This window comes from Xiphophorus couchianus, chromosome 15 (genome assembly GCF_001444195.1).
Source record: "Xiphophorus couchianus chromosome 15, X_couchianus-1.0, whole genome shotgun sequence".
In the NCBI taxonomy this organism is placed as follows: Eukaryota; Metazoa; Chordata; class Actinopteri; order Cyprinodontiformes; family Poeciliidae; genus Xiphophorus; species Xiphophorus couchianus.
Genome location: NC_040242.1, coordinates 1,132,391 through 1,148,220, shown reverse-complemented (window position 1 = coordinate 1,148,220; position 15,830 = coordinate 1,132,391). Strand labels below are relative to the sequence as shown.

General features: G+C 35.8%; 2 protein-coding genes across 4 annotated transcripts in view; one reads left to right on the top strand and one right to left on the bottom strand.

Moving 5' to 3' along the window:
* On the bottom strand, nucleotides 1-7,284 carry LOC114159136 (sterile alpha motif domain-containing protein 12-like). 2 transcript variants are annotated; one of them, XM_028041253.1, is made up of 4 exons: nucleotides 7,189-7,284; nucleotides 2,854-3,003; nucleotides 1,878-2,018; nucleotides 1-1,707 (listed from the first exon to the last, which is right to left on the bottom strand). In XM_028041253.1, exons 2-4 carry the CDS (start codon nucleotides 2,975-2,977, stop codon nucleotides 1,691-1,693), a joined length of 282 nt encoding a protein of 93 aa, XP_027897054.1. In that variant the 5' UTR covers nucleotides 2,978-3,003; nucleotides 7,189-7,284; the 3' UTR covers nucleotides 1-1,690. The 2 variants fall into 2 exon arrangements, with proteins under 2 accessions (XP_027897054.1, XP_027897053.1); XM_028041252.1 differs by having other exon boundaries at nucleotides 1-1,688.
* A 922-nt stretch (nucleotides 7,285-8,206) lies between these two features.
* The window catches only part of scara5 (scavenger receptor class A, member 5 (putative)), a 77,351-nt gene continuing 69,727 nt past the window's right edge, over nucleotides 8,207-15,830 (top strand). For both annotated transcript variants that reach the window (XM_028041232.1, XM_028041231.1), the window contains exon 1: nucleotides 8,207-8,486. The gene's annotated coding sequence lies outside the window, so the exon portion shown is untranslated. The remainder of the gene's footprint in view (nucleotides 8,487-15,830) is intronic.

Sequence of the window (15,830 nt, the reverse complement as noted above, 5' to 3'; positions counted from 1 at the left end):
TTATGTTGCAAAAGCAGCACTTTTTATTTCACTGCCTGAAACTTTGACGCGCAGCACAAACGGTATTGATGTCTGTAACGCACCATTAAAGATGCTCATCTTTAGATAAGCTGCTTTATCAATGCAAACAATACTTGAAATGTTTTTCTTTCTACATTAAAGGGAAAAAAACAATTTTTATTTAGTTTAGATCAGAAAAGAAATGCATGAAAGAAAACAAAGAGCAGAACTATTTCAGTTCAGATTTTGTAATTTAATATAAGAAATATCAGAAGAAGCTACACAGATGCATCTTATTTAGCAGATTTCTGTTTAAAGTTGTTGTTTTTTTTTAAACTAATTTTAATTAGTTTTTTTGTGCCAAAAACCTGAAAAGCTCAAACTGTGTTGATCTGGCTTTAACATTTTTCCACTTGTGTGTTTAGCTGTGAACTAAAAAGACAAATATCTAATAAAAAGCACATTGTCACAAACCAACACTGAAAGATAAGTTCATTCATGTTATCGAGAAATCAAAGTCTATTTTAAAGAAAAAATTATACTATATTTCAGAAGGGAAGCCATATCAGCATGTTCCAGGTTTTTTTTTCCTTATCGCAGATGTTTTAAAGATTTATATACAGGAAGAAAAGAAGTTGAAATAGCAAATTCTTTATTAAATATTCAGATTTTTAGTCTTTAGCTTTACAATAAATGTTTCCAAGTACGATGAAAACCTTCAGACTTTAGCTCAAACTGAACCCTACAAACACAAAGAAAATGTCGTGACCTACTTTTCCATTGAACCTTTAGTACAAATTAATGTATTTTTAGCAGTAAGAATAAAAAAATCCTAAAATAAAATAAAGAATGGATGGACGAGAAATAAAACAATTAAATGAGCTGCGTTTTCATCCAACAAACAAATGTGCAAACTGGAGTTGCAAAAATAAACGGAAACATAACAATTCTGAATAAAACTCATGTTTTATGATAAAGTTTTTGTGTTAGGATGAAGAGGCTTTTTGTCACTGTATGGAAATTAGTTCATTTCGCAAAAATGCAACATTACTGGATGTTATTACTGGTAAAAAAAGACAAAGAAGGCAACAGGAAGTGGTACACTGTAAAACATTTGAGCCACGTTTAGTTGTGTGTACGACTTTCTGCTATTTTAGATTTTGAACCTAAATGAAAGGGTTTTAATATGACAAAATGTTGACATGTTCATACTGTATAAATAATTTATACATGTGCTGTAAATGAGCACATAGACACAACGCTTACAATTATGTCAAAAAAAAAATATCAGCAAACAAAATGCTTTACTAGACCTGAAATCCCTTTTTTTGCGGTTCTTAGCAGGAACCACAAGAGCATTCTGGGAGTGTTATTTAATACAGATTTGCCGGATATTAGATACTGGTATGGTTAAACAGAATACAGACAGAGGAAAAGGACGGAGACAAATGGACAATAGGGATAAAAAAAAAGACAACCAGACAAAAACTAATCTCATCCATCTGCGAGGGTCAAATTTCACACAGGAAATGGGTTTCTCTCTCTCTCTTCTCTTCCCCATCGATCCTCCTTTCTGTTCACCTTCTCTTGTTATTTCCATCACTGCCACCTTTCAATCTCCTTCGCGCAGATGAATGGACAGACGGGAAATAAAAAACCCAGCTGGTATCTTTCTGTCGTTTCACCGTCTTTATGGAGAAAAACAGTCTAGTCAGGAGACAAGAGATCAAATAAAGTCAATGTTTACTGAGCTTACATGTTTTTAAGCTCTGAGCAAAATTAGCTGTTTTCATCTACGTTAACGCTGCACTTGTTTGCAGAGATGATTTTTCTTACTGTATTGTATCAGTATGCTGCTCAGCCGCTGGTATATTTACCTGAGCAGATGTCATTGAGTTCATTGATTTCTTCCTGAACTCTGAGAAGCAGAAGGTTCTGCAATATTTCCTGCTGCTGCTCGTCATCCGCCACCCCGAGAAGCTGCAGGTGATGCTCCCTTAGTCTCAGTAAAGCTCGGCCTGCAGAGTCATTTATAACGCACAAATCAGCATTCACACCAGTAAACTAAACTAAAGATGTTTTCACACCTCATAGTCCAAAACTGCAACATTTGTTACATTTTTAGCTGCTTCGTTTTTTATTTATCAAACCTTTCAAAAACATGTTGCCTTCCTCGACAGAGGGGGCGCTGCAGCAAAAACCATTGAAGAAAACAACATGAAAACCTCTAAAGAAGACATGAGCACAACTTTCTTCTTCATGAAATGCTTTGCTTTGTTTTGTCTTTGTAGTTTATCTGCTAGCGCTAGACTTGCTGTTTGTTTTGCTTGTATTTACCCAGAATGCCCTGCGCTGTAGTTCACTTCCTGTTAGAGTTCACTTCGATCAAACTGAGACTGAGGTTTGTTCGCTCTTTCGGTCGATTACGCATTCACACCTCGCCAAATGAACCGGATTTCTAGTTAAACAAACTGCAGTTCGACTAAAGCGTTCTAAACCGGGCTGGAGGGAACGCAGCCTTTGTTTTTAAGACTTTTTTCATCCTTTTTTACTTACTTTAACATCAGTTCCCTTTTGGGAACTCAAATAAAGCTGTCTTTCTGCGTTTACCACTCTTTCTTACTTCAATCAAACTAAGACCGGGGTCTCAAGGCGGACCAGAGTTGACTTTTTTGGTCAAGTACACATTCACACTTCCCTAAACGAACCAGATTCTCTGATCCAGAATACACTGGGTTGGTGTGAACGCATCCTAAAACCCCTTAGAGTTTAACATAAAATCTTTTGCTAACACTGATTATAAACCAAGCGTCTTCTTGCCGTTTAGATTTCAAAAAACGGGATTTGTTGTACCTGATATGTCGTGTTTGATGATGCCTTTGTAGAGAGTCTCCATGAGTCCTGGATGCTGTTTCTGAATCCACTCCAACACCTGTTCCACGGACCAGGACGATACTGGATGCAGCAGCTCGCTCATTATACCCAAACTACTCAAGCATCACCCTGGTATGGAAAACAAAAATCGTGAACCAGCGGAGGTACAAGTACGCTCAAACAAAGTCTGAGTCTTCCCTGGTGTCTCCTTACATTTAGAAAAAATCAAAAGGGATTCATCTTTCTAACATACCAACTGGTTGCTAATTGGACCAGTAGGGGGGGTAAAGGTTAGGGTTAGGGATAGGGTTAGGGTTAGGGTTAGGAGCTCCAAAGAGACAAAAAATAAAAACGTTTTATATGTTTGGAAGGTACAGTGCTGTGTCCCTTTTCTTATGTTTTGCTTTTTAGCTTAAACGTGTTGGCTGAGTATTCTTCTTCATGCTGCTTTTCTATAAAAGCAGTTATTTCAGGCGCTGAAGAAGCAAGACATCTTTGAAAAGCAGAAGTGGAGCCTCCTGCACAACCAACAAGAATGGTAAGTCAACAACAAAACGCTTGTCTTTTCCAGCATGTTGCACAGCGCAGTCATTCTGTTGGGATTTTTCAAACACTGCTCCATACCAGTCACATATTGTGTCCCAAAAAAGCAGTGAAATTATAAATGATTTCTCTCCCCAGATGATCAGATCTCAGCATTTCAGCTGTGAACTCGCACACATCTGCTCACTGACATTCACCCTTCAGGCGCATCGTCTGTCTGTGGCGTCAGGAAACGGCACTTTAACAGTTTCTGACACGTGCCGCCGCATCACCTACTTCTTCTTCTTCCACATAAGCCTATTTTCCAGTGATTAAGCTGACAACTTCCTGAACATTTTGAGCTGAATCTCAGTACATTCGAAGGTCAAAAAACACTTCCTTTTTATGATTTTTTTACAGGCTCCCTGAGGTTTGGGCTTCTCTTACAGTCGCATCCCTCTGGGTTACGGTGCTGTAGGGCAAAAACCTGCTAAATTGTTGATATGACCTTTTCAGCAGGCCAGGCGAGTTATTAGGGCTGTAAATATAGGAATGCAATTTCCTGAGTTAATTAGGGATGAGGTATGATTGGCTGAGACAATAACGAGCTCCCAGCGGAGTGAGTGACATACAGAAAGTGACCGGGACAAAGACACGGAGACAAGTTAACCCTGAAAGTGCGGCTGAAGGAAATCCGATGGCGGTCTGCAGTGCTGATGTTCGGCATTCAGCATTTCCCAAACTTTACAGGCCTCAGTGGTTCTGGTTTTTATAGACACATAAACTGATTGTATATACAGCTTGTCTCATTTGCTAGAAGCACTTTAATTTAGATTTAGCTACTGAACCAGGACTTGTAAACAAATGTAATATGCACCAACGCACATTACTGCTTTCTATGGGTCTCTGTTACTAAACGCAGCAGCTTTTGCTGTTTCTGCAGCCACCAAAGTGAAAACAGACACATTTCTCCTACTTTTCTATTTTATTTGAACATCAGACAAGCATAACTTGAGCACAAAAAGCTGTTTGTAGCTGATAATTTCATTTATGAAAGGTAAAGACCAACTCATAAACAGCCAGGTCTGATTCCTTACCGATTTCTAAACTCAATAAATTTTAAAAAAAGATTCTAACTGAAAACATGAAGTAGACCAAAAGATTAAAGAGAGAAGCAATAATCAATTTCATAAATGAAAATCAATAACAAATGCATCTGGAAAGGAAAATGTGATGATTGCAGACGCTTTGAAAACCATCAGGATGGATTAGATCGTAGACTGAAGAAAAGGACTAAATGCCCCTCCAAAAAAACTCTGAAATTTTTTAATTAATCTCTGAAAATTTTGAGAAAAATCAAGGAAAATTTCGAGATCCAAAAGTTGAAAATTTGTGAGAAAAAAATCAGAAATTTTGAGATTAACCTCAAAACATTTCTAGAAAAACAAGGACATTTTTAGCTCCAATAGTAAAAAAGAAGTACCAGGAAAAAAAGTTCAGAAATTTTTAGAAGACTTTCTACAAAACTTGGAACATTTTCAAATTTTGAAACTAAGAAATTTCCAAGGTTTTTGTAGAAAATTTTGTAGATTAATCTAAAACTTTTTGATTTTTTTCTAGCAATTTTTTTATCTTTCAAACTCAGAAATTCCCACGTTTGATTAATCTGGAATTTTTCTCACAAATGTTAAACTTTTGAAGCTCAGAAACTTTGAGGTTAAACTCAAAATTTCTGAATTGTTTGCTGTAAATTTAACGTTTTTCCTGTCTGCAGTGGCAGATTATCTGAAACGATGCCACATATGGAAGTGGAGCAAATCAGATTTTTTATTTTTTGTGGGGTGAATAAAATCTGAATTGGGCCGTTTAGACTGTCGTGAAAAAGTTGGACATTGGTCACATAATGGAAAAAAAGAAATACAAAAGAAAGTTTTGTTTGGCTTTGTGAACAATAGCCTTTGTATTTCATTAAATGTGTTTGATCCAGAATATGTAAGCCAGAAAAACAAAGACAGGAGAAATCAGCAAGAGGAAAAACCTTTTCACGGTGCGGTGTGCTTTAAAAGTATGAATCTTATTTGAGTTCATCCCAAAGCAGAAACGTCAGAGTCGTTCCTTACGCCGTTCTCCAGCAGGTCTGCTGCTGTTCGAAGGAGACCAGAATCAATTTCCTCCTGCAAGACAATTTGCCAGAACCTTGCAGGAGGTCGTAGGTCTGCCGGGAAATATTCTGAATAATTTGGAAAACAACATTTATGTCCCGTAGCTCAAGCAGATTATATGGTCCCATAAAATAAGGAGAATCATGGCACAACAGAAGCTTGCCAAGATGTAAGCCCGCCACCTTGTGGTTTCCTAGAGAATTACAACATTTCTTTTTTTAAATGGGGGGAATAAATAAGTAAAATAATGTGGCTGCATGGTGTTCATATTCACCTGCCATCTGATTAAGTGCAAAAATCGCTTTTCTCAGTGTCATCTCATTCTGAATGTCAAGCGAAGTTGCAAAATATGTCTAAAGGTATAAGTCAGGAGAAGAGCACAAAATAATTTCTAAGGCATCTAACAGTGCAGATATCTAGAAATGACAAAAAGTCAAAGAACAACATTAAAAGAGGCGAGATGGAATTAATTTATTATTCATTAAAACACCCAAACTTTGTAAAAAAAAATCTTGTGTAATGAACGACTTTTCAAAACGTTTGTTCTGCTAATCACAAAAAGAACAGCCTGGAGGTAAGGCGTTGGTGGAAGCAGGCTGTGGGTAACCGCAGCAGGAATGACCAGTTTCAGGCTTTGGGTAGCAAAACAAACATGAAGATGAGTTTTATCTGTTTAGCACAGCAGTGAAGCAAAGCAAACTAAAACAGAACGCACTTTAAACGGAACCAAATGTCTCCAAATTCAGTTTAATTGGCCCAATTCATAGTCACAAAATCATATTCAGGTCCAAATGCATGCAGCTTATTTATGTGGCAGAGTAAAATCTAACTTATTCAAGTGTACTATTAATTATTTTATACCAAAAATGTAACTGAAAAATAGCATAGTGACGTTTACTTGGCTTATTCTGAAAAATATAGAGAAATTTAAGACTAACTTCACTAATACTAATAATTACATTTATAATTTAATACTTAGCATAGGCTACTTTTTACTTATTTCTGCCACAATGTATTGATACTTAGCATAAATTGATCTTTGATTCCTTCTTGTGATTTTGTTAAAACATTACAGTTTGAGTTAACTTTAAGAAACTTGCTTCCACTGCATAAACTTACAAGTACACTGATAATATCTTAATATCAAAATATAAAAAAATTCATAAGTTAAAGTATGATTAAACTAAAACGTGGATCTGATTAGAGCAGAGAGAAAAGAGTTGCGGTTTATTTTAACTCAACTTCAATAAACTAAAATGTGAACCACAAGTATCTAACTAATAGTTTATATAGTGAACTTTCTAATTTGGCAAACTTAAAGACTTGACATTTAAAGCACACTTTTTACAAAGTTAAAAATGTTCCACTGTAGCTAGTCTGAAGGAGCATTAAAATGAGCTAAAAATGTCTAATTTAGTACACATGGTCCGTAGGACTAATATTATCAAAATGAACGTCAGATCAGCAGAAAGAAGGCAACCCGCCCACCTATCAAGAACAAGAATTCACTGTTTCTAAACATCACACATGAAAATCAGGGTTATAGTTTCCTTACTGTTGAACACAGAAACAGATTATATCTCACAGATTATATCTCACGGATTATGTTTCAGTTATTTCCTGTTTTTACCTTCAGTTTGGTGTGTTTGATGTTGGACCTCCTGAATACCTGCCCAACGTCTCCGCTCAGGTATGTTTACGCCCCGCCCACTCTTCCACTCCTCTGTGATGCCTTCAGGTGTTGTCAGGAATGTTTTTGACGTCACTGGTAAAGATAATTATGTTGCGTAAATGTTTGATTTTGTTGTTTTAGTTAACACTTTTCAATAATAATTATACAAAAGGAGTAAATCCTTGCTAAAATTTTTAGATTAATCTTAAAAACTTACTTATAAATAAATAAAAGTCGAAAGTTTGCTAGGAAAATGCGAGAAATCTTTAGATTAATCTCAGACATTTTTGAGAAATGGATATTTCTGAGGTTAAAAGTTAAAATAATTCATAGAAAACCTCAGAAAGTTTTATATTAATCTCAGAAATTTAATAGACAAAACTTGTAAATTTTTAAAAGTCAAAAATTTGCTAGAAAAAAATGAAACATTTTTAAATTAAGCTCAGAAATTTTTGAGAAATTTTCTAGATAAAACTCGCTTCGTAGTTTCTTCAAATTTCTGAGCTACAACAGTTGATTTCTGTTGAAATTTCCTCTTTTTGGGGGGGGGATTTCTGAGATTTGTTTTCACAAATTTTTAACAGTTGGAGCTAAAAGATTCCCAAAATGTTTCTAGAAAAATTCTGATAGTATTTTTTTAAAATCTAAGAAATCGACTTTACAAAAATGTCCTTATTTTAGATTAATAAAAAATTTTCTAAGCTTATTTTTTCACATATTTCCAACTTTTGGAGCTCAAAAGATTCCAAGTTTTTACATCGGAATTTTTGTAGATTAAAATATATATTTTTTTCTTTTTTCTGAAATGGACTCCTCGTTTTTTAGATCTTTAATGGCCCTAAAACGCCGTAAAAACATGTTGAACTCCCTGATTTTAATAATAATAACTTCTCCTCTGTGTCCAGCAGAGGGCGCGCACGTCCAGCTTCTGGAAAAACGTGACTCTCCTTCCTGTCTGGGGCTCAAGCGGCTGCAGAGCAATCATCAGCTGGACGTTGGTAGTGGTCACATGACGATGTTGTGGATTTATTATTCCACATGTCCGCGTTAGGGCTGCACTGCAAGGCTGCTGACAGTCTCTGCAACTCTGACAGGAGGAGTTCATGCTGCACTTTCTCTTTTTCTCTCTCGGTTTACTTAAAGGTGGCGGTGATTTCACTTTCAGGAGGTAAAAGGCGTGAAGACGCAACTGTTGGAGGAAATTATGAGGAAGGCAGAGCTGTGATTTTTGTTCCTTTTCATTTCTGAGGCAGAAGGTGAGACTATTCTTTTTTATTATTTATCTAATCTCATGATTATCATCATATATTGTGCATTGTTTCAATAAACAATCAAGAACATAGCTTTATGTATCGAAAACAATTGGCAAAATGTAATTGTGACCAATTTTAACGCTTTATCTCCCATTTTTGTTGGTTCTAATGAGTCAATAATAATTCAAAAATACTGTTTTGCAAAATCAACAAATAAGCTGAACGTTTGACCTCCTAAATTGAAGTCAAGATCTGTTAATTTCATTGAAATCTAGATGAATAGAAAGCTCAACACCTGATTTGCTGCATTTTTTTTCATCACAGCTTTGTGCTACAAAAGACAGGAAATTCATTTAATGCAATTCATCCACAGAAAATGGTTACTTTGTGTTTCAGCGGTCATGAATGAAGTATCTTTTTAATGAGGGGAGAAAATAGGTTAATGTCCATAGGTGACTGAGCTTTGGCATGGGAGTTTTCTATGGTGTCAATAGAGAGATTGTGTTTTATATGACTCATATGCATAAATTTTACAGGTAATTTGACTTCTGAAATAAGTTTTATAGCTTTGAAGTATCCATCTGGATCCAGCAGAGACCACACACACATTGCAGACAATCGGATGTTTGTTGGAGACAAATGGCAAGATAATTCAGTATTTGTCGATATACTTTCCACACTTTCAGTCCTTCAAACTGGAACAGTTTGGACAAACTTAAGGACTTTTAATAAGCACTTTTATTCACTTTTCACAAAGACACACACCAGCATTTATTTCAATGTTGTCCTACGGCTCCATTTAATCTCAGAACATAGAGACACACAAAAAACATAATGTCTAGTGCTGGTGTACTTTCTATGTTAGAAAATGTAGAGTGCAAAGCAATCCGTTAATCACAGCAATAACTAATTTAATTGCCTTTCAGTGTTCAACACAGAAAGGCAGGCTCAGGTTTATTTGAGTGCCCAACGGGTAATTGATGTTAAAGCAAGTAAAAAAGAAGAAAAAAAATACATAAAATCAAATGGTGTCTTTTTTATGCGTTTTAATCCAATTCTAGTTTGTTTATCTAGAAAGTCTGGTTCATTAGGCGAGGTGTGAATGTGAAGTTGGACCAGAAAAGTGAACTCTAGTCCGACGACAAACCTCCGTCTTGGTTCAGTTGAAGTGAACTCTGGTATTGTTTGAATGTGAATGCAAGCAGCCCAAAAGTAGGAAGTGGACTACAGCGCAGGGCATTCTGGGTAAATGCATCCAAAGCAAACACATGACTCTAGAGCTAGCAGGAGAAATGCCCAAAGACAAAACGGTAATCCTACAGCGTTAAAATCTAACACCACTCCATTATTTACAGTTCATGAAGAAGGAAGTTGCGCTCAGTGTCTTCTTGAGGGGTTTTTCTGTTGTTTCCTTCAGCAGTTCTTAGTGCAGCGCTCCCACAGGAGAGGAGGGGAACAGGTTTTTAAAATGGCTTGGTTGTTTGACACATTGAAATTTTGCTCACTAATCCAACTGAATCTGCTGGACTGTCAGGGAAGGAAACCTGCGTTCACACTGATTCTTTTTTGCCTTAATGTGACCTGTGTCTGATCATGACAATCTAGACAACACAGATCAGATTTTTTTTGAATGCGACCCAGATGGGGTTGGATATCCAATACTATCTGATCTTTTCAAATGTGGCCTGAATCTGAACGTCCAGGTCGTGTTCATCCAACCCGAACGTCACTGATACCCGATAAACGCACTGTTCTGCGTCCTGATACTGCAAGAGGGAAGAAAAACAACAACCATGACCGACAATGAGCATTAAGATGTTAATGTGCTGGCTCTTTTCGGACAACAACTTTAAAATCATTAGCTATGCTTCATCGTTAGCATCCATGATTCCGCAAACACTCAGCACTTCTTCTTTTTTTATAGCGGTTGGCAAAACATTGAGCTCCCTATCCGTGTGTGATGTCATTGCGCCCTCCACTGCGCATGCGGGACACTTTGAGGTTGTTTGCAGTTCACATACAAGTTGCACATTTTTGGAAATGTGAACGACCTTACCAAAAAAGTCAGATTGACAAAAAATTGGAATTGGGTCACTTCAGTATGAACACAGCATAAATAATATCAGAGTTCTAAAAATGAGGGACAATACAGTGTGCCCAAACCACACCAATAACTGGTTGCCACTCTACTGTAGGCTGGACAATATGGCTGAAAAATGTATCGCGATATAAACGTATCGATAAATATTGATTTGTTTTTTGTATAGATATCAAAAATATTGCCAAGCTGTTTATGTGACCTTCTCTCTTTCCATCTCTAGCTGTTATGCGCATTTCCTTCTTTTACTGACAAGCAGTTATGAGGCACAGTGGTAAAAAGTGAAACATCTGCTGCGCCAGTTACTCGCCAGGGTGTTGCTAGGTAACCACAGAACGAGTTGCTAGGTAACCACAGAACGAGTGAGTTAGGTAGAGAGTAGACAAAAAATTTTACTCAAGTAAGAGTAATGATACTATCCATGAAATTACTAAAGCACGAGTAAAAAAGTATTTGGTAAAAAGTTCTGGTCAAACAGTCAGCGTTCAATATTTTAAAATTACATAATCAGACAAATACATACTTATGTGGAAATGGTGGTATTTTAAGAACCAATTTGAAAATAATTTATATAAATAAAATCAGAACCTTTCAATGTAAAACGTTTGAAACTAACAAAAATTGCTGGGGTGTGTCTGGTAACTTTAGGTTAAAACCGGCTTGTTGATTGTTCATTAAAGTGGGTGGAGTCCTCAGAAATGTTACAATTTACAGTAGCAAGAGTAGCAATACTTAAAAAATACTTATAAAATGACTCAAGTAAAAGTAAAATACAGCATAGTAAAAATAAAAAATAATAAAAAAATATTTTTTTTTCAAAAATATTAGTCAGGTAAATGTAACTGAGTAAATGTAACTGGTTATTCTGGTTAGTTGTTGCTACCAACCTAGCTTAACTGTTTAAAACCTCGTAATGAAGCAAAACATGTTTTAAGAGATGTCTCAATAAAAAACACTTTTTGAAAACATTTTCTTTTATTTGTATTTCTTTTATAGCAAATACAAAAATCTATTAAAATCTATTAAAGTCAGATTTGTTTTGAAAAAATCAGAGATTTTATTTTTAAGCTCTAATTCCAGGTATCGGTTCAGAGTAAAACACTTCACTTTGCTTTCCCACCGTCATTCCTCGACACTGAGAGCAAATAAACGATTAGAGTCGCGTCCCACAGAACCTGGAGTCGAAAGAAGATCATCGCTCCGCACAGACACACGCAAACACGCTCTGAAGTTTGGCCTTTTTGCGTGTTTTGTTTGATCTCCTAGCAGCGAAGATGATTCCTGCCTAAATGTCAACCTGAGCCTTATATCCCGTTTTAATGAAAAAGTCCTGACTAAGCGCTTTTTAACCACCTTCTCAAACACAGAGTGAGTTCACAGCCACAACTCCCGACTCTCATTTCATCTCTGTCACTGCCTTTCTGTCTTTCTGTTTGTTTTATGTTCTTCCACTTCACTTCTGTTTGATTTAGATTGAGCGCGGCGTGGGAAAGTCTGCAGGCCGAACATGATTTACCGACACTAAACAGAATTTTGTTAAAATGTCAGCTAAAATCTGGACAAATAAACTGTTAAAAGTCAGAGTGCTTTTGATAACAGACTCAACTCATTGCTCATTGCTGGGAATAATAAACAGTGTAATAGGCGTGTTATGCTTCCTATTTAACATGAAGTTATTGACTTTATCAAAACAGAACATGTTGTCATATCATTTTGAAGTCATACTGGTGCATTTCAGTAAATAATATTTAAAAATGTCTTAGTTTTGTAACTCCATTAATTTATTTCTGTTGCTTTAATGATTATGGCTTAGAGCTAATAAATTCAGCTTCTGATCAAATCAGAACGTATAAGATGTAGAGCACAGGAAGACATTAGCTGTGTTTGCATTGACTGCAGTATTGCGCAAATTGCAATTATGAAAATAAATTTGCTTAATGGAAACTGCAATTTTGAAAACTTTCTTGTTTTTGATAAGTTTTTACACCAGGACGAGGTGTTTCTGGCTGTATTGAAATGAGTGTTTTTCGTCATTGCTGGGAAGGATAAACGGTGAATTCGGTGTCTTTTGCTTCCTATTTAGCATGACGTTTATTGATTAATTATTTTTAATTATGAAATGATAGTGTCATCCGTTACTCAGTAATTTTACCAAATCGGATGGATACTTTTTACTTTTGAGTAAAAATATATTGAAGTACCTCTACTCTTATTTAAGTATAATTTCTGGATTTTCTACCCACTGAATGAAAAACAAACATACTTTAACCAAAACTTCAACGTTTTTTAAGTTTTATATTGAAAGCAACTGATTTTAAAACATTTTCTTTTGCCTGATTTTGTTAGTTTTTGTCACTGATATGAATTATTGTCAGTTTTGTCCTTAAAATACCAAAATTTCCACTTCGCTTTATACTTTGGTGCGTCTGATGTAGTTTTTAAATATTAAATGATTGATCATTTGATCAGCTACTCGATACTTTTTGCCAAATACTTTTTTACTCTGGATGGCTACTTTTTATTTTTGAATAAAAATATGTTGAGCGAAGTGGTGCTACAATCTTTGCCTACTCTCTATTAACTCACTCATTCCGTGGTTACCTAGCAACGCACTCATTCTTTGGTTACCTAGCAACACCCTGTTAAGTAGTGCTAGTCTTACTTGAGTACAATTTTCTCTACCCACCTCTGGCTAAAATGAAAACAGTGAAAGTGTAACTATTTTTGGCTTTTCTGTTGCTATTGTGGCTGATAAAGTTAAAATGAGGAATTTATCGACTAAATCGTGTTAAAGCTGTCGATCCGCCTCCTGTTGACAGGTTTGCTGTTGGTTTTTACCGTTTTAAAAAGTTGCACTTATGGCTTCTCCATTTGTACCAACATGTAGAGCTTATAAGTTGTCAGCAGCTGGTTTCCACTCAAACTGCTCACCACTGTAATCCCAATGACTGCTTTGATTGGGCCTTTAAGTGGAGACGAAATTAGTCTTTTAATGCATGAAAAAGATCCGTTTCCTGTGGAGAAATTCATCTGCTCTGCACAGCATTAAGTGAGTTTAGAAAATGAGTCAATCAATGTATTAAAGCATGTATTTGCTTTCAAGGCAAATAAATTCACTAATTTTGCTATTACAAAGAGTGCAGTGCCTTAGAGTTAGTGTCTAACATATATAATAAATGTTTGCAGGGTTCACAGAATAATGTATATCTTTTTATGTGTGAATGCTGTAGCTATTCACACTATTGAGTTCCACTTTTCTGGTTGCTCTGTAAATTTCGCCGTGCTTCTTCTCCTGCATACTTTGTGCTATTTTCACCATTCAACTTTTATACTATTCAGCTTGCTCTCCTAATGCCGGCTATATCTCTTGGTATTCATAATCTTCATACTTTTTATAATATTCTGCTTTTTATGAATTTTTCACCCCACGGGGGAAACTGCTTCATTCTGTGGCAGAATTGAGAATTACAATATAAAATGTCCGTTGTGTTTCACAGTGGATGTTTAGGTGGAATTTTTCCATTATTCAAAAGCTTTTACTCAGTTTTTCTGTTATAATAATCCCATTTTTTCACTTTGCAGGATTATAATTTGTTCTGGTGCGTCTGCCTATTTCTTGCATTTCTGCAAGTCTTCAGCAGTTGAATTCAAACGTTTTGGCATCTTCAACAAAAGCACTCAGCATTCACTCTTGCATTTTTGCAGGAAATGCACACTTTCTAGTTATCATCTGTAGAACTATATTCCCCTCTATGTTTGTTAAAATAGTGTATTTAGCCCCGTTGGAGAGTTATTGCCGATTATCCTCAGGACGGTCTGTAAATCTTTGGTCCTTTTCCATCAAGTTTTAACCAGAAAAAAAATTAATTGTTGGGAAATTTTATCAGATGAGATCACAAGTGAACAGGACTTCCTAAGCTGGTACAAGGCTTAGTTAAAGTTACACAGTTAAAAATTTGCAGCAACGGTTTGGGTTAAAACGTCTGATCCTGTTTTAAGATGAAATTGTGCATGAACAACAATTGATGTGAACAAATCACACCAGCAGGAGCTTAAATAAAGATTCGCAACACCAAACTTTATTTGGGAGTTCATTTCTGGGTATTGGCTAGTACATTTGCATATTAGCTAAATATTTAGTTTGAAGCTAACTGTTTTGCTAGTTAGCTAAATTATGAGCTTCAAATGAAATATTGAGCTCAGATCAACATATTTAGCTTGCCAACAAAATATTTAGCTAATATGCAAATCTAGTTGCTGGTTCCCGGAAGTGAATTACCAAAATAAAAGTTGGGTGTTGTGAATCTTTATTTAAACTCCTGCTAGCGTGATAAATATTTTATTTGGAGCTAAATATTTAGCTTGCTAACTGAGCCTGTAGATTCAAACTAAATATTTAGCTCAAAAGTACATATTTAGCTCTGCCCTAAAGACTTAGCTTGATAACTAAATATTTAGTTATGATTTGTAAACTAAATAGTTAGTTTGCTAAGTAAATATTTAGTTAAAGTCAGAGCTAAATATTTACCTTCAAACTAAATATTTAGCTGCAACCTAAATGTTTAGTTTGTAAACTGAATATTTAACTTGGTAACTAGATGTTTAGCTTCAAAATTATATTTAACTCTGACCTGAATATTTGGTTCATGAGCTAAATATTCAGTTTGATAACAAAGTAAAATTTACTTAAAGTTGGAGCTAAGTGACATGTATAAAAGATTGTAAAAATATGGCATTGAGAAATGAACCACAATTTTTGTCTTTTATGACAAGCTAAATTGCCCAAATTATTGCTGATCCTTTCTGACTGTGTAACTTTACAAATGGCCGCCCACACCACCTCTGATGTGACGTAATATTGTTAGCGGTAGCCGCCATGCTTCACATTCCTCCCTCCTGGTTGCTATGAAAGGTAAATCACTCTTTGACCGACTTCTCTGCTCGTTTAAACATGTGATTTCATTCAGGTTTTATATCTTCTGAAGAGCCAAGCAGATGGATTGGAGCTAATCTGCAGCTAGCGTCCAACCAAACTGGCAGAAGGACAAATTGCTCAACTCTGGGTTAGAGACAGATACAGTTTTTACTGCACCAGGATTTCCTTCTGTTTGCTTATGTTGGACTTTTTGGTGTGAGTCTGAAAGTTTGTTGTAGTTTGAACTGAGTAGTGATGATGAGAGCTTTCACAGATGGCCTATCACATTAGCCTCTGCAGAGGGTAATGAAGAAGAAAAACAAGAAGCTGCACA